At 33.5% G+C, this 19741-nt stretch overlaps 1 protein-coding gene across 1 annotated transcript in view; it reads left to right on the top strand.

Moving 5' to 3' along the window:
* The window catches only part of ZDHHC11 (putative palmitoyltransferase zdhhc11), a 28348-nt gene extending 14158 nt beyond the window's left edge, over positions 1 to 14190 (top strand). Inside the window, exons 6-11 of the mRNA XM_051209136.1 lie at positions 2653 to 2712; positions 4169 to 4300; positions 6651 to 7087; positions 10054 to 10097; positions 11959 to 12181; positions 12947 to 14190. Coding sequence (XP_051074565.1) covers positions 2653 to 2712; positions 4169 to 4300; positions 6651 to 7087; positions 10054 to 10097; positions 11959 to 12181; positions 12947 to 12973 — 923 coding nt within the window. The 3' untranslated portion in view covers positions 12974 to 14190. The remainder of the gene's footprint in view (positions 1 to 2652; positions 2713 to 4168; positions 4301 to 6650; positions 7088 to 10053; positions 10098 to 11958; positions 12182 to 12946) is intronic.
* Positions 14191 to 19741: the final 5551 nt, after the last annotated feature.

Here is a 19741-nt window from a genome sequence, read left to right as displayed (position 1 = left end):
GTTATCGTTACCTTGGCCTTAATTAGTTTGATTATCCTACCATTAATATTATTATTATTATTATTATTATTATTATTATTATTATTATTATTATTACTGCATTCCCTCTTTACTTATGTCTTATATTCTCATTGTTTTATTCATGAACGCTCATCATATCAGTTTATTTTTGTACACCTCTATGACCTTTAATTATTATATCAAAAACATTTTAATCATCTTATTATAATCACTAAATCTATTGTTATTGTTATTATTCATATTACGTAATCTAGTATTATAACCTTTATATTAACTGTGTTCACATTTCCACACGGAATTAGTACTTTTACAAAAACAAAATTTTCATATATATACGATTGTACAGCTTGATAATAAATTCGTTGAAAAGAGATCCCTTCGCTGAAATTCGTGTTTTAATTTTGATGTTTAAATGGGAATTATCTGTCAATTGAAGAAATATTTTTATGGTTATGATAGCAGATAGAAGACTGAATCTTCATTAACTTCCAGATATCATTACATAGTAATAATTCATACTATTTATGAGTTCTTATAATGCTTATTTTGTCCTATATATTGTATAAAAGTATGTTATTATTACTGAGTAGAATGGACCTTTTGTTGACCAGTTATACTGTATTTCACCCTAAATCCACCTGTGCGCTTCATGTCAATGTTTTGGTTTTGGTAACCAATATGCACTGTGCCAAATTTCACTAACTATACAGTAACGAACATTATAATTCTCCACTGTAACAGTTAAACAAGTATGAAATATGATTACATCATTCATATGAAGATAAAATGTTGACCTAGGTCACCTATTTAGTAAATACAAGTGATGTGTATCAATTGTCAGTTAAACATTGTCAACGATCGAATGTATGATATAATTATCCATACATATGATATTGATACTCTTACACCTGTATATATAATTGGTCAATTATTTAATCGTGCTTGTTAAATGTAGGTATTTATTATTTCTGCCAAGTACAGTTTTCCAGTTTCCTTATTCATAAATGCTTCAACCCAACATCATATTTGAACAATAAAATAAAAATTTCTTAAGAAATCATTAAACCTACAAGCGTGGCATCAGTGCTTGAATTCACTAACTTCTCGTCTGAGCTATGTTGGTAGATACAAACTACTTGGTTGGGGTCCGCATGACTATCGTAACCAATGGTTGAAGACTCTGGGTGACGACTCAGAATTGATCAGTGGCCTAAGTGTATACACTCTCTATCTTCCTTTAAACTATGTGATTGAAATCGCTTCATATCTTTCTTTCTACGAACTAATTCTTTCTTCCTGTACTATGTCCTTATATGCAATCTTTCTTTTATAGATTACCACCACTGAATTAACTAATTCTATGAATCCGGTGTTCATCTTGTCGTGCTAATGAGGTATGGCAACTTGGACCGATGCACATATGAGCCTGGTCCTACGTTGTAACTGACTGACAAGCGTAAACTTTGTAGTTATTGTTAAATTTAATTCATCACACCTATTTGTGCTAGGTTGTATTAACACAACTTCCATTCAAAATATATAGACATATATACCTATGCTGAATATTTATTATTTGTTGCTTGAGTCAACGCATTTTTATGTATTGGCAAAATAAACCCTTAAATCACCTCACTAGTTAAACATGCCAAATGTTGGTAGTGTCATAGTGAGTTTATATTGAGCTCCCCTATTAGTTGTATTTTTTGTGGGGGTATGAACTAAAACATTATTAGTCCAGATTTTTGTCTTTATAAAGGCATTAGACTAATATTCACCAACATGGACATCATGTTGGATAATGTGTTGTTTACAGTGTAGTACACGCATAAAACAAGTTTAAATTTCCAAATTCATTTTTCGTATATCAAATGCCGGATCAACGTAATGGATTATCTGGGATAGCATTTTATGTCATCGTCATTTTACTCCAACTGTAAAGTGCGTTGGTACACAGGGTTGCATTAAGTGTAATCTATGGTTTTAAAGCCTGGCCTTTCTTATCTAAAAATGTTGGGTGATTCTGTTCATTTAATTGTTGCTGTCTTTTTATGATTAGTCGCATTTAGTGTCAATACCAAATGTGTTATCCTAAGTTTCAGCAATGTGTTTAGTAACCAGCCTTTGAAATCGTGTTCACACACTAGCCTCTGAGGATCTGGTATGTTTTACGTATTCACTTCAATTTTTCTCGTGCTGAGTACTGGTCCAGCTATTCATTAATGAAGGGATTATTTTGTGATGTCATTCTAGGGTGAACGAATCTTGATCAAGTTATCGTCATGATTCCCTCTGGGGAGATCAGAAAAATTACTCAACTCAGTAGTTTAAAGGGAAACCTAAAATCAAAATCGATAACTATTGTTTAGTGTTTTGCGTCTTTATTTTACATAAATAGTAATATATTTTAATCGAAGTAATATCTACGTCTATTCTGTTTTTATTTATCCTGGTTTCCTTAAATATTGTTATGATTAGATTACTTTTCCCCTTCCACAAAAATGTCAGCTGTTGTTTTGTACCTCATTCTATCTAATTATTACTTTTGTGTTAAGAAGAAATTATTAGAAATATATGTTCAGTTATTGAATTGTTTATCATACATTTTTCGTTATTGCTTTTTTGTCTTATCAGATTACTGGCAAACATTCACCAATGGGACCATTGAACATCTAGATTATTTAATAAACAATGGTAAGTGCTGTTTTTGGTATATGTTCCTTTTAACTATGATATTTCTTAAAAAGCTCGGTCTTCTAACCGCATCTTCTATTTTTTAAATGTTATTATTTCAAGTACAAAATCTTGACTGTTAACATATGTTACACATGTTTTCAATATTCAATAAATTATCTGAAAGTTCTGTATTCATTGGACCCTCTGATTATGGTTTGGAATAACGCAACTCACCATTCAAACGATTTACAACATCTGACCGTCCTTTAACTATTTTAGCAGATATCATACTCGTGTTATCACTATATGAACAAGTATTTTTCAGTTCTAGCAGTTAACTTCTGAGTGTGTTCACATTAGGCGGTCAAAGATATTTAACCGTTTGTTAATTACCTAATTTCTAATTTATGAAATTCATCAACAAAAGAACTTTGCAGTATCTAAATTTACCTGTTCCAAAGGGTCCAAATATGAGCTACCACACTGATGTGGAGCGTGCTAAGTAGAACTGACACACATCTATAACAGTTCCCAGGTTGGTTATATATATTATATAGCGAGCATGTAGTTCAGTAGATCACTATCATTATAACTGTGAAATGCAGCTTATGAAAGTGGGAAACATATATAGGTTGCGATTATTTGTGTTAGCACCCATCAAGTTTTTACCTCATTAAATGTAATTTTAATACCGTAACTCATTGGGGTCCAAGTCGAAAACAAAAAATCAATTACTTGTGAGTTTAGGCTTAGCATCAGCACGTAGGTAATACTAGTTCTTGCACGATATCTCCACTATTTAGCATGCCTTTTCAGTGGTCGTTAAACATTCAAAGTCGGTTTGAATATCTGGAGAGATCTTATCTGTCAGATAGTCGTCCCTACAATTGTTTTTATATGCCAACAATCAAACTTATTTGTAGTTTATATGTTTATGTATTTGAAAACCATGTTACTCCTTTTAGAGGGATAACCTGACAAACATATTGAGTTGAGAAAATGTGCTGAATAAGATATCTTCAATCCAATGCATTTATCGTTAATGGTTTACTTAATCATTGTCAAAACAATTGCGAAGTAAATAATCATCCTATGAGATTGAGTTTTTCTTGTTTACATCATATAGTTATTCATTAAAAATCGGAGCATTTATATTAAAATAAAGCTTTCCAAATATTTTTTCCGCAGCCTTTGTACTTAATATCTGCTAATTGTCAGGCTGATTGACTAACCTATTTAAAAATACTTTGTACTTGACTTTTATCGTGATTTATAACCACTTGGCTTTTTTTGAAGTAGGGATTCACTACATCTGTACTAAGTTTTAGCGGACCTTTCAAATAAACATTTTTGTCATTGTTTTGACTCATCCTCAATTTTTATCCCATTATACTTATAAATTATGTGTTTATTTCATGTATTTATTTTTTCGTAATTGGTTACTGACTTCTTATTTCAACATTGGAATTCATAGATGGAGTTTTCCGCATATTCGGTTTAAATTCATCTGGATTGGTTTTCTTTATAATCGCTATTGTTGGATGTTTATTTACTTTTTGCATTGATGCCTTTTTGGTGCATCTAATAATCTTTCATATATACTTGTGTAAGTTTATAATGTGTTAAGTATTCTCGTTCTGTTTCCGTAGCATTTGTCAAGGATGTAGCACTCATTTCTTTCGTTTTTTTCTTACTCCTAGCTCTCCACCTCAGAGCTTTCTGGCTATTGTATATTGACCCTGACATTTGAATATCGTCCTTTGTTCTGATCTTGCGTCCTATTGACTGTAATTGTTAAATTATCTGTTCCTGGAATTTCAGCTATGAGAAGAGGGTTAAGTAGACCGTGCCAAGAAGCCAACAGTAGTGTACGGATTGTAAACAAACGAAGGACATCGAAACATATCAATTTGACGTTGTTTACGGATAACTGTATATCGTAGACTGTTGGGTGAAAACAACTGTAATTTTCATGCACGTATTTCGTGTCTATGGTGTCACATGGTTGTCGTTTTGAAGGAGCTCAGCACTAATGACTTTAGTTAGTCAATCAGTCATACTCAACGTAGATCCTGGCACTTGTGTACATTTGTTCAAGTTGTTAGACTTCATTAGCACAACAAGATGAAATTGTCAGGACAAATCCCAGAGTAGTAGAGGCAATAACAGTATTAGTGGTAATCGAAAAGACTATTCATCCAAGATACGAGTCGACTAAATTTAAATTAGTAAAATAGGTTTCAAAATTTTACGGGAAAGACAAGGAGTGAATGCAACTGCAATATTGCGTACGATTCTGAGTCATGTCATTCATGTCATTACGATAATCATGCGATCCACAATTATGTAGTTGGTATCTAGCTACAAGGATCTGTGTCCAAGAAACAGTCTTTGTGTGTTGGTTTGGCTACGTATAGCTTTCTTCCAACCTATTCCTACAATAGCCGTCATCGCAGGTCGAGGTAGTTGGTGTATGGGCCCACGTAATACAGGTTTTAGCCATCTCAGTCAATAAAGATTCCCTATCTCGTCAATCACATGGCACAAGTCCATGAAGTCACTGACAAGAGGACTGAGCCATGTTAGTAGGTGTAGACTACCTGGTTGGGGACCGCGAGATGATAGCAACCGATGGTTAGAGACCTTTAATGACATGGCTCAAAATCGTTTGCAATGGCGCAGGTGCATTCACTCTTTGTGTTCTCCCAAATTCTAATCTCTTGGATCCTCCTTGTCTTTTTTTTCTCTTTAAATAACATATTCAAACCCTAATCTTTCCGATTACTGCTTATACTCTTACCACCTCTACCACTACGGGATTTGGATCGACCACTGCATCTCTGTCCTAATGTGGTATGGCAACTCGAACTGATGTACGTACGTACGAAGTTCTACGTTGTTACCGACTGACTGACCTCGTCAATGTATTTGTCATTACGTGGTACTCTATGTCCGACCTCAAAATCGCTAACTCGATGGTCCCAAAATATCCGAGCAATGCTTTGACGGCATCTATGATCGGATACTCGTTACGTATAAATATTTTCTATTTTTAAAGTCCATTTTGCACAGCTGTATGGTAGAACGGAGGAGATTGTATCCATGATCAATAACAACCACTAGTAATCGACCTAAAGGTTACTCATACCGAAATGGAAGATTTTGTGCCGTTGATGTGCAACTGAAGTAACTAATCAATTGAACATCAAATTAATTATTTTTTAGGTATCAATGCCAAGGTTAGACTTGATAGTTTCAAATAGAATGAGTATTGAGTAAAAAGTCAATAAATATATTTTCGTTATATCCCAACGAGTAGAAATATTATATTTCTGATGTTTCGTGACTTAATGTAAGCCACTTCTGTTAAATAAGCAACTAAAGTTAACAGTGCAAATTCTCTTATGAATCCTTTTCTGTTAAAAAAGTTAACGGCGAAATCTTATTTCAGCAGTGTACAGTGGAGCACTACATGTTCTTGTTAGACACTTAATTTTATGCATTAAATTACTTTCTCAACAACTGTTATCAACAAGAGAAAAATAGACTTGAATCATATCATTGTTGTCCTTAGATTTTCATAAATGATTTGTGCTCACTGTCGCTCGCGCTTTTTTGATACTTTTAGAATATATGCCAAAAATAGTCCTGAAATTGTGGTTAAAAATAAAGTTTCTTAGGCTGGTTTAATTGCTATCAGAATAAACAGTTGAAACCTATCTGACGAACAAAACTAATAAAACGTACTACCATAGTGCACTAGACATATAATATTCCACTGTTCAAATCGAAGTAAATGAAGTGATTTCTCGAAGTTGTGTTTGGGTTGTTGAGAGTTGAACTCTAAAGCATCAATCCGTGGTTTACATCATTCATTTTCAGTTCAATAATGACATGTGTAATGAATATTGTTTTAAACCTCATTAATTACCATATTTTTCTCTCATTTATTTCAGATATAAAAGGTATGACAACATATGAATTTATAGTTTTACAACGTCAAAAATCTAATCCATCTACTGAAAATCAAACATCTAATAATGTTGATCAAAGTAAAAAGAAAAATCTATTCTGTAGTATTAAATATATTGATTTATGTGAAAAAGAAGATATTGCTGAAATGTCATCACAGAGTCAATCAAATGGACCATTTACTACAAGTAGTAAAGTTGTTTTATCTTTACCGTCCACTGGTAAATCATCCGATCAACCAATTGTAACAGGTGATTTAGCCAATAATAGCAGTAGTATTTGCTCAGACAGACCACAAACTATCTCTAATAGTAAAATATTTTCAGATGGAAAAGAATGTCTGCCTTCAATTTCAACGTCTAATTTCATATCAGAAAGTACACAACGAGATAATCCGGTATATTTATCGTCCCTAGGCAAAGTGAGTATATATTTAACTTTTTTGACTTATATGTAACATTGTTTGCAATTTATTTGCTTTTATTTGACGTTTGAGTTGCATAAGGTAAATTTCAACAAATGTAGCAATCTATTTTTACGTTTAAACATAGTCATTAAATTAATATTCGATCAGTATTTTAGTTTTTTCCGTGTTATTCAAACAAATCAGTTTTGTTTATCAACTAAATAATCATGCAGAAAAATTCTATTCAAGTATTATACGATCTATTTAATGGTGCTGTTATAGTGGAGGTTTACTTTTTAGTGATATTGTATCGTGTGATTTGTTCCTTTCAGTCTGCTCACTTACGTACGTCTGTTATTCCTTGTGGAACAGAGGCCACCGACCGGAATTCCCCAACATACTCTGTCCTAGGCTCTCTTTTCCAGTTGTTCCTAAGTGCTATTCATTCTTTTGATGCTTGTTTTCAATTCCCTTCTCAGTGTGTTCTTGGGTCTCCCTCTTTTCCTTTGGCTTTGATGATCCCAAGTCAAGGCTTGTTTCGTGATGCAGTTTGACGACTTCCCTGAAGTGTGTCTTGTCGTATCTTTTTTCATCAACTGAGGTCTGGTTTGTTCTCTGCCAAAGTAGGTTGTTGTTGTTGTTGGTGTCCGGCCCATGAATTTGTAGTGGCTTGCGTAAACAACTGTTTATAAATACTTGTACTTTTGGATGATGGTTATAGTAGTTCTCTAAGTTTCAGCTCCGCACAATAGAATTGTATTTACGTTCGTATTGAAGATTCCAAGTTTGGTGTTGGCTTGCAGACAGTTGTTTTGAGTTCCATATGTTCTCCAACTGTAGGTTTGGGGTCTTTTCTTTGTCGATCCTTTTCTTTACCACTGACATAAGATCTTCCTTGTTTACCGATGATGCTGACCAAGTTCGTGAAAGTTTCCACCTCTTCTAGAGTTGCTACATCAAGTGTGATTTGGTTGGTGCTCACTATGTTGTATTTGAGGATCTTACTTTTTTCCTTGTGTATGTTGAGGCCTACTGCTTCAGAGGCTGTTGCTACACTACCTGTCGTCACCTGCATCTATATGAGTTAGAAGAGCTAGATCATTTTCAAAGTTCAAATCGTCTTGTTGCATGCATGCTGTCCATTGTATCCCGTGCTTCCCTAACGATGTTGAGGCTTTCATAAGCCGAAAGAGGGAAGGCGAGAGTAAGCAACGTTGTCTAACGCCGGTCTTTACGTGGAACACATCTGTAAGCTACTCTTCATGGAGGACTTTACGGTGTACCCGTCATAAGAATTCGGTATGATGTTAACGATCTTCCCACGTACTCCATGTTTTGGGAGGAATTTCCTATAGGTTTTTCTCTGCACGCGTTTGAATGCTTTCTCATAGTTAAGGGAGTTGATTTGTAGTGGCGAATTCCATTCAGTTAATTGCTTAACAATGATACGTGATGTCAGGATATGGTCGGTATATGATCGATTCTTACGAAAGCCAACCTTATCGTCTAGAAGTTGGGCGTTTACTAAATCTTTCGTTCAGTTTTGAAAAATGTCTATGCTACTAACAGTAGTGCGTGCCTCTGTGCTCGTCACACTTGCTAAGGTCACGTTTCTTTGGTATCTTGATGAGGTATCCCTCTATCCAGTCTATTGGCATTTGTTTTTCTGCCCATTATCTTAAGTGGATGTGCAACGTCCTTGCAGGTACTTCTGTTTTTGAATTCAGTGCTTCAGCTTGTATTTTGTCTGGTGCTGCTGCTTTCTCACTCTTAGCTTATCCGATGGGGACGGTCAAGATTATTCTTGTACGTAAGGAATCTACTATATATATATATATATATATATATATATATATATATATATATATATATATATATATATATATATATATATATATATATATATATATATATATCAGATACGACTTTGCGATAGAAGAATTATCCGACTGGAAAATAAAAAATGTCATGCTAAATATGAATTTAAAATTGTGCTCTCGTTTATCGCAGCAAGAAACAACTAACCCTTATTTACAAAAATCATATATGACATCCTTGTTATATGCGTTACTTAATATTCTCAGCCTAATTAGTATTTGGGTTTGTGTTTGTCGTTACAGTTTTCCGATCGTATTACAGCAATCCCTAAAGCGTACTATATTGATAATATTGATATGATGTTTTTCAAGTGACCTAAAATTCACTTCATATATTCCTCCTTTAGACGTATTCATCGTATGTAGCCTCTTTTTCTTTTCATATATCCAACGTTAGATTACTAGATGATCTAAGTTTCATGTAAGCTTTGGTTGTAGCTATTCGTTAGTTTTCGAAAGGAATAATCTAAAATCATGATGTACTGTACTTTTGTTTGTTTCTAGCTTGAGATTCCTAATCTTTATACTTGATACGAAATTCAAATGTCTCATTTTACAAAAAGAAAAATACAAATTACCTATCAATTATACAAAAATATTTTCGAAATTAACTTGAGAAATTGTTTGTTTTTTTCATTGTGAATAGGTTATCTATTTTATGCTATACGAAGACTAATCGATTATATATATATGCACATATGTACTTTTTCACTAGAATAAACGTCGATTTATATTCTCATTTATGTAATAACGATTATTATTATTATTTTATCATTGGGGAAAATGGGTGGAGTTTGCTCTATCATATTAGGGCTAGAATATCAATAATTCAATGTAACAGTTATCGTTAACTGCCTTTTTTATGAAAAAAAATTAGAGAATTAGCTATTTAGATAAAAGAAGGTAGTTTTATTATATATTTCATTGTTTTTGTAAGTCCTTTTTTTCTCGTCTAATTTTTGCGTGAGAAAGTCAATTGATGTTACTTCTTTTTTTCTCTTTCCATGTTTGACTAATTTTGTTGTAATATTATCTAACTATGTAAATTTTGCATTGTATAAAATAAAAAAAAATATTTCTGTTTTGTTATGATTTATACTTTAGAATTCTGATTTACCTCTTGATGTAAATAAACGTGATCTAACACGGTAAGTTCATATGAGTAGTTCTGTAGTATTACATTACTGAACTTTAAAAACAAAACACTTTATTTTAAAGCAATTATTCCCTTGTATAAATTTTTTTTATGGGACGATCAGAAGATGGAATTGATGTTAAAAAAATTTTTTCATCGATAATTAAATGTTTAATGTATCATAGAGTTAACATCAACACAGCTTTCAAAACGTATAGTAATTGTCCAGGGCGCATTCTGAAATTTAGAAAAAGAAGCCTTAACTATCAGAATACGCAGACTTCCTTTATGTGTATAGAAACAATTAATTATAACCTTAAATCTACCTTGATAATCTTTATCCATTTCATAGCCTAGGGTGACCGCAGTTTCCTATTATTTCCATTTTATATTAATTTTTTTCTTTATTTTCAGCTATCACTACGTTTATTTTAACTTTTATTTAATTGACCTTTATTCGTTTTTGTAAATGTCTTGACAAGTATACATATAACCGGATTATTCGAAATTTATACTTCGAATAAATCACATTTTTTTTCAGATCAATTCCATCTCGTTACTCTAACAAAAATTTATTTTCAACTATTTTCTTAGTGTCTATCCAATAGACAAAATATATTAGCTGATATCAAGAGACAATATATGTTTATATTTCATAAACTTTATCATCAATGAATGACAATAAAATTATTTTAATAAGTGAAATTACTGAAGATGGTTGTGTATTTAAATAGGTTACTTATTGTCAATGCAAAAATAAATCTGCAACTAACTGATCTTATAACATGTTACGCCAAATTTCTAACCGTAGATACCGTTTATCTAGAGTGCTCTAAACAAAAAGTCTGCATCAATTTATATGGTTTAGTCCAATGGTTAATGGTTTCATGAATTGACTTCATAGTAACTCTTAGCTCTTTCCCGGTCTGCTCCTACGTCAGCTGTCACTGAGCATCGGGGTAAGTGGAGATTAGGCATATCTTATATATATATATATATATATATATATATATATATATATATATATATCCCAACTGCCTAAGTCAGTGGAGGTTTGTAGCCTCACCGATCCGACTTACTATATCTACTTCGTACTGCGCAACTAACTTCATAATTACTCACAGTAGTCAATAACAATTTAGTGATTGGTTTTAATATGGTTTTAGAGTCAAATTATTTAAACCTTAAGCCTTTTTATCGATAAATGCTTCCTATAACCGAAAGGCATAAAATAATTTAATAATATTGGAATGAATTTCGTGTTTTGAATATTTCAGTGAACCCATATTTAAATGATGTATTTATCTATTCATCTTTCTAAATATTGTTAGGTATTTTGATGGTGAAAAAATCGCATTTATTCATGTCATAATTTTACTTGGATAAACTTGATTTTCCATGCTTGCCTCAAATCTTTAATCGTCCATTAGTCCTCATTAACATAAAATCAGGCACATATGTGCATCTGTTCAAACCACCACACCATTTCGGTACAGAGCGATAAAGTTATCAACACAATTTCCAGATTATTAGAAGTAGTAATGGTATCGGTAGTAGTAGTTGCAATAGTAGAGAAGATTAGGGTGTAGACACTATAATTCGAGAAGTTAGGATAAACTCACGGAGAAAAATGTATAAGATAATTTTAAAACGCAAGATCTAAGGAAAGTCAAAGAATGTGTTGATGATAAATAGTTGATCAAATTACTTCATTTTTTTAGATTATTATCATTTAGTAACAGTTCAATGAAATATTTAATTTGGGTTTTTTCGTGGTGATTTTTAACTCAGCTTTTATAACATATCGAAGAAAATTTTCATTAATAACTGCAGTTACTTATTACCTGAAGATAATTCTTTGCTTTTTAACACAGGGTAGATAGTGATGTTTCACAAGATTTGAGTTATTATAACACTAGTGGTGATGAGATTCTCAGCACAAGAGCAATCACAGACGAAATTGAGTTGAAGTCAATCAGCCCAAGTGATGAACTTGTTTCATCTGAACGAATCACCGACTCTACCATTACACAATCCAATAGTACAGAATCTACAAATACACTTACAAAAGAGGATGATAGTTCAGTGATACCTAAGGTAAAATTATTTCTGTACATGTTTACTTCAAAGTATGTTATTCCCGGTTTTCCATGAAGTACTTATCGTAAATATTTTAGTTCAATGCAGTGTATGTTATGTGTGTACGTTATTTTATGACATTTCGCTTTCTACTATCATCCACTTTGAATTTCGATGCTGATGTCATACAGATAAGCTAAGATATTGACAAAATATAGTTTCCTGTCACCTTTATCAAGATGGGCTAATGTTTAGTAATCTTTAACATTATTTTATACATATGCATAGGTGATTGGGGTATACAATCCGTAGACTTGCTAATTAATTCATTAATTAGACCATGAAAAGTTTATCATTAGTGAATCATTATCATGAAAGAGAGAACTGATTATATATTGTGGAATGTAAACCGTAACTTTGTTTGCTTACTAATTACTAGATTTCTAAGGTTGTACTTTTAAAAGGTATTTTCGCATAACATCACACGTAAACTGTACTTCATGGCCGAGAGTATGATCCAGATGGTGTATGATATTACAGTAGTAATGACATTATTGATTATGTTTACTGAGAACAGATTGTAGCTGATTATATGAAGTATTTGAAGAAAGTAGCGGAAATTTCCAATCTATTCACTATATAAACTTATCTCAGTTTTTCCACATATTCGTGCACCAGTCATTCTCTATCGGTTTCGTTTCTCTCAATTTTTATGAAGGTTAAATATTATACATAAATTTTCTTAAATCTTTGTATGCTTCATGAATTTCTTCCTTTTCACAGGTACCTCCAGTATTACGAAAAACATAGTGTTATATTCGTATAATTATATATATATATATATATATATATATATATATATATATATATACATACAAAGTTTATGTTATCCACCATTTCGGCTGGAGACAAGATAATGTCGCATTGTGAAAAGGACTCATTGCCAAACCTTACTTGTAAACACGCGTTGCAAATTAATTTTTCTTTTTACTGATATAATCTTGATTTCTATTGACTATCAGTAGTGATATTTCTTATTTATCAGTTGGTATTTTATTACTATTACTATTTCGATCTATTCACTTCTAATTCGTTATTTAATTTCATTCTGTAACTGAATAATAGTATCTCTATACTCTCTTCTTTTTTTGTTAAAATCCTCATTTCTCAATGTGTATATTTTGTATACAAACTACTCGTAAATATTATCGTTAGTAAGAACAATCATTTTCTCTTTGTAATGCTATTTTTATGCATGCATTAGTTAGACATTTCTCTCTTCGATGTAATCAGTGTGAATATTTTTAGGAAAATGTAAATTGAAAGACTGCTTAAAAGTGAATTCAAGTTAGATTTTATTCTAAAAGTAAGTTACTTGAAATTCATTTTCATTGTTGGTATTGTTGGCTTTTTTAAACTCGACTAACCGCCTCCCATAATTTAACGTATACTCTTACATGTTCAGTTTATCAAAATCTTACTTTTCCATCGATCATTGTGTTCTTGTCGTTACTATTTCAAGAGTTCATAAGAGTCCATCATTACGTATGTATTTACATAATGAAATATAGTGTCTTCTCAACTTAGATATTTTGCTTATTTATAAGTTGAGTAGTATTACTCTCTGTCCGTCTGTTGTTTAAGGTCATTGTATCAACTGGTTCCCTAAAGGTTCAAAATCTGACAGAAGAATAATCGCTTTCATAACTGCTAACGTGTAAATATCATCTCTATTATTCTGTGGAGAATTTCCTCATTAAGAAGTTACATGTACATACATTACTCGATCGTTCTAATTTTTGCACTGAATATTCAATACTATATTCAAATGAGGTTTGATTTGCCAAAGTAAATCTACCTTTGTTGTCTTTATTACTTTTTTTTAGAAAATAATTAATGGTGACGTTATTCCTAAGTTTTATTAATAACGTATATATCAAGTAGTGGAGTATTCTAATAATCATTGAAAATACAAGTTAAATGAAAAGATTTTTGTTTTTAATTACTTACAATGATCAACACATTATTTTCTTTGCATTACACTCAAAAGTCATCAAGTTTAAAGATAAGTACCATATATATTACTGATTACCTGCATCTGTATTAGGAATTTGACATTTCATTTGCTTTTAACACTAAACACTTGGTGTTAAGGATTGCGCATAAAGGTGAAATGATAATAGACTTCCAAAATTTAAATTAATATCAATCCTACTGTAGATCTGTTTTATTGAAAAAAAGTATTAACCTTTCCTCAACGGATTGATCAATAAATATTACTTGGAACACAGCAAGACACTAATTCCTTTATATCATGGTACTTGCGTTTCGAAAGAAAATATAGACGAAATGGAATATGTACTCATTATGTATTGAAAATTATACTTTGTAAAATCCGTCTTTTGTATCGCAACAGTAGTCCCCTGTGAGCAATTACATCTGATTGATTATATTTTAAAAGTACGTAAACCAAATGCTTATTAAATTATGTATAAGCACTGATCGATTAACTTTTTCTCACATATCCAATTGTACATAATACCATTATCTAATTGATTCACTTTCCTCAGTAATGTGAAACGCTAATAAGATATTTACTATTTATGTAGGGGTTTGTGTTGATTATTAATGTTTCTTAGATTACATCGTAAACTAGTATTTAGACAACTGAAAACCAGGAGACCCTGGACGGTTGTCTCATCCTAGTGTAGGACTCAGAGGTGCATATCCACGGTCAGGGATGTTAACTATAATGAATGTTTTTTGCTTGAGTTGAATTCTCATTCTAGTCAATGGATTTTGTTCAGCTGTGACAATGTTTATCAGCAATTATACTTTATAAATTATGTTGTGGTGTTATTTTATTTAAAAAACTAGAAGGTAGTCTATTTTTATTGGTTTTTACTAACCGTACTTGGTGGTAATGGTTTCCACTTTGAAGTTCTAGAAATACAGTGATTTTATTGTATCCAATTTTCAGAAAACAAAGGCAGTATTAGGTTATTGGAATCAACATAATAACTTTTACTAATGCCACTCGGATTAAAAATAGACTATAGTAAAGTTCATATAACACTAATTAAATTGTATTCAATTAATACCAATGAGAATATATTGCAAAACACTATTTTCATTTACTAAATATACTGTACAGCAAAATAATATTTGTTGAATTATGTTTTAGTCTTTATGTATTTTTGTTGTCAAATAATTTTATCAATGAGAAGTCATGGTGAGAAAAGGCATTAACTCTTAGATTTTCATATATGACTAGTCTTTCTTAACCAACTAGGTCTCATTATATTTAGTTATTAAAGCGCTTGACTGCTAACCAGTGGATAATATATTATGACCCTTCCACCAGCTATATAGGTTCGGACATCGTTTGTATCTACAATTATCCGTAGGTCAAACTGAGTGCACATGAATGTACTTCGCCAAAGCACTTGCATAAATAATAGTCTAAGCTGCGTAGTATTTTATTCGTCTAGTTAGTCAGTAGTTCTTTATTCTGAAATTTTGTTAATGGAGTTGGAAAATTGGTTCCATGACGTATAGGGGTACGTCAGTCACTTCAACATTTAACACATTCATATACGTGTAATTGAGTAAATTAAGTTGTTGTGGTTAGCTAATTAATGATTTTGGTTTACCTTTCCAATTTTTCAACCAATAGATAAACATGGTTCTCTGCAATGGTTAAGATAACCACGTTAGTCAAATAATGTTTGCATACTAAAACTTTGAAAAAGAATTATGAAGGAAAATGCTAGAATATTTCTCGTATGGATCTTCTTTTTTGTACCATATATATTACTAAAATGGAATCAGTGGTGTAGGTTGTACTCAACAATTTAGACAGCTTTGATCATTAGACTGATGTGTATTTTTGTGAGGACACATTTCTTTAGCTGGATTGGCTTACATCAATATTTTACCAAAAGTAATATTCATCGTGGACAATCTGACGGAGTTGTCAACCAACATCTTGTTGTGAGTAAAGGAATATATCTAAGAATAGGACTTTCACTTCGTTAGTGCTACTAGTAATCAAAAACCCTTCGTTTAGAGATTCTTGAATTTGGGCAACTGAATAACAGGAAAAATGTGCATTGTCTGGTTTGAGACAACACTTTTCTATTATTTTCGTGCACACAATGGGGATCTATGTAAATTGGAGTGCTCGTGTATTAGTAAACGTCATTTTTAGAAGTGCACAGAAAAATACGATCATTCTATCAAGTTTCTATATATGTCTCAGTGATATTCCGATATAACTTATCATTTAATAATAAAACATTAGAAGTGAGAACCACAGAATGATTTGGACACTTAAAACGGTGAACGGTCACTGAAATAACACTGTGTCCTAATAAAACTAACATTATCCTCAATATGATCTAGTTTCTAGAGAAAGGCCAAATATTTTTTTGTAAATGCAACCTTACTTGGCGTAGGTCATCAAGTGGTGCAATCTGTTAGCTGTTGCATGAAACAAACTGATCATGCTCGGGCTTAGATATTCATGTCTGAAAATACTGAAGCTTAGCGACTAGCTCAGAGCTGGTAAGGCTAAAGTTCAACTTAATTTTGTGGTTTCGCAGGTAAATTTGTAATTCATCTTAGCTATTTCTAACTGAGTAAGACAATAAACTGAAAACTGTTATATTCATTATTTTTGCGTTAATGGGTCTAATGTAAATGTTGCCGAAAGTATATTTACTCATTTGGATAACCTATCAAGTTTCGTTAGTCAGTCAGCTACAACGTAGGACCAGGCTCATATGTGCATCGGTCCAAGTTGCCATACCTCATTAGCACAACAAAATGAACACCGGATTCATAGAAATAGTTAATTCAGTGGTGGTAATATGTAAAAGAAAGATTGTATATGAGGACATAGTACATGAAGAAAGAATTAGTTAGTAGAAAGAAAGATATGAAGCGATTTTAATCTCTTAGTTCGAAGGAAGATAGAGAGTGTATACACCAACGATAATGTGATCAATTCTGAGTCGTCACCCAGAGTCTTCAACCATTGGTTACGATAGTCATGTGGACCCCAACCAAGTAGTTTGCAACTACCAACATGGCTCAGACTACAAGTTGGTGGATTCAAGCATTGATGCCACGTTTTGGTGTGTTTCGTAGAGATCTAATGATTGTGAAAAGGGTTAAATCGACTGAAATGAGTGGAAAATTTCCAAATAATATCAAGGCTATACGTTTTTATAATTTAATAATTTTATATCAATACTTGCCAGTAGTATTACATTAAACATTATACAAGACGAGTCACTAAATTCATGGATAGATTTGTAGTGTTACGCTTTTATCACGAGAGCACGATTGGTTTAATGGAAACAATTATTATTATAACCAATTGTACCAGTGACTGTTTTAATGTGTTCTTTGTTTAACTGTGCTAAATACATCCATTATACTTACTTTGATTGTGACCTCGCGCGAATCCGGTTACGCTCAGTAACCAAGCTTGTATCCTGGCACGATCTCGGTATTCTTTCGATACCACTAGATTGCCAGCAAATATATCTCGACTTGGTCCATTAACTGCCTTCTGATATTTGGCTTCCGAGGGATTTTATGGATATCCTGGCACGCGTTCCTTTGTAGTGGTGTTCATAGTCAATCTCGACTCGACACCACGCTACAGATTTATTAGAAACAGTTTTGAAAAAGTAGTCTTATTTCCTGCTAACAACTCTTTTTACAGACATGAAACTTTTATTGATAACATCATTGTAGGCGGAGATCTAAAGCAACTGGACTTGGCATCTTCACTGAATGATTCTAACAGTCATATAAATTCTCTATTTGCAACTTCGAGTAATTCACTTCATATTCAAAAGTGACTGTATTTGTCCAGTGGTGCTTTTTACGATTTTATTTTGGACACGGGCAGTATCATGTCCATCATTTTTGTTGCAAAACTAAAGTCATTAGATTGTAGTGACTCACGTTTATCATGAGAACACGACTGGTTTAATAAAAACAATTATTATTATAACCAACTGTACCAGTGTTTGCTTTAATATGCTTTTGTTTAACTGTGCTAATTATAGCCATTTTGTGCTTCCATTACCTTCCATCATTGTTCCGCTGTTTTTGGTACTGTTCGTACGTACTCCTGTCTTCTGCTTCCACTTGTACCATTCCTTGGCACGATCTCGGTATTCGTTCAATACCACGAGATCGCCAACGAAATAAATCTGGTTACGTTCAACCTCCGCCTTCTGATCTATTTGGCACGTGTTTCTTGGTAGCGGTGTTCATAGTTAACCTCAACTCGACACCACGCTACAATTGGTGATCCCAAAGTTTGGAACACGCCTCAACCTCGGGTTAAATCTTCCAAAGAAGCCAATTCGGTGAGTCTATTATTTATCTATCCACGTCTGTCGTATATTTTCATATTAATTTTTAATATATAATATACACGGCATGACGGATAGCGACAAGAATACTATTAATGTTATAGACTCAGACGTACAGGCCATTCACTTTCGACCTGTATCATTCGTCCCCCACGACCCAGAGGTCTGGTTTGCTGCACTAGAGTCTCAGTTCGAGACTCATCGCATCACGAGCCAAAGGCAAAGATACGCCTACGCTCTCGAATCATTACCCGGGGACCATTTAGTAGCTGTTCGTGAGGTTGTCCTCAATTCTAACGTGCCTAATGTTTATGACCGCCTCAAAGAGGCAATTCTCCGACATTTCCTCCCATCGAGGGAGGAACGATTGAGGACATTGTTAGCACGTCACCCCCTGGGTGATGCTAAACCAAGCCATCACCTCACGCGCCTGCAATCTCTTGCAGGACCAACAGCATCTGACTCGGAGATAGTTAAGGAATTATGGCTCGAGTCACTACCAGCCCATATCCAACCTACTGTGACGGCACTGCTCGAGGACTCACCGCTTAACCAGGTAGCTTTCATAGCAGACAAAATTTTGGCGAGGACTAGTAATAGAGACACCTATGTAGTTGCTTCGACGGCACGTCCTAAAGTAGATATGGACGCCGGTCATTCCACAGCTCATGGTGACAGGGCCGGGTGTATTCACACAGGTCTTAGTTTTCGAGACCGTTGTAAGGTACCCCAACCCTACGTCCCTCGAGCTCGCTCAAGTTCTCGCAAACCCGTCACCACTCGCTTAAAAAGGGCATCTTCCAAGCCACGCCGAAAGGCGGCTACGGAAGCGAGTGACAGTTGGTGCTGGTTCCATAGGTCCTTCTTGTCTGGCGCCCGCCGTTGTCGAGCACCATGCTCATACAAGGCGGGAAACGCCAGCGCCGGCGAGTAAAAGCGGCCGTACTCGCCGGCCCTTCTCCCCAGGTTGGTCGCCTATTCTATGTGCACGATTATCGCACAAACGCTAGGTTCCTAGTAGACACTGGGGCCCAAGTTTCTGTCGTACCACGAGGTAGCAGCAAGTCACAAGCCACAGTGCTTCGACTACGCGCTGCGAATGGCTCAGTCATTCCTACCTACGGTACACGGCAACTCGCGGTCAACTTGGGCAACCGACGACGGTATCTGTGGACGTTCATCA

The sequence above is a fragment of the Schistosoma haematobium genome, chromosome 1, assembly GCF_000699445.3.
Source record: "Schistosoma haematobium chromosome 1, whole genome shotgun sequence".
NCBI lineage: Eukaryota > Metazoa > Platyhelminthes > Trematoda > Strigeidida > Schistosomatidae > Schistosoma > Schistosoma haematobium.
This window is presented reverse-complemented; position numbering and strand designations above follow the sequence as displayed.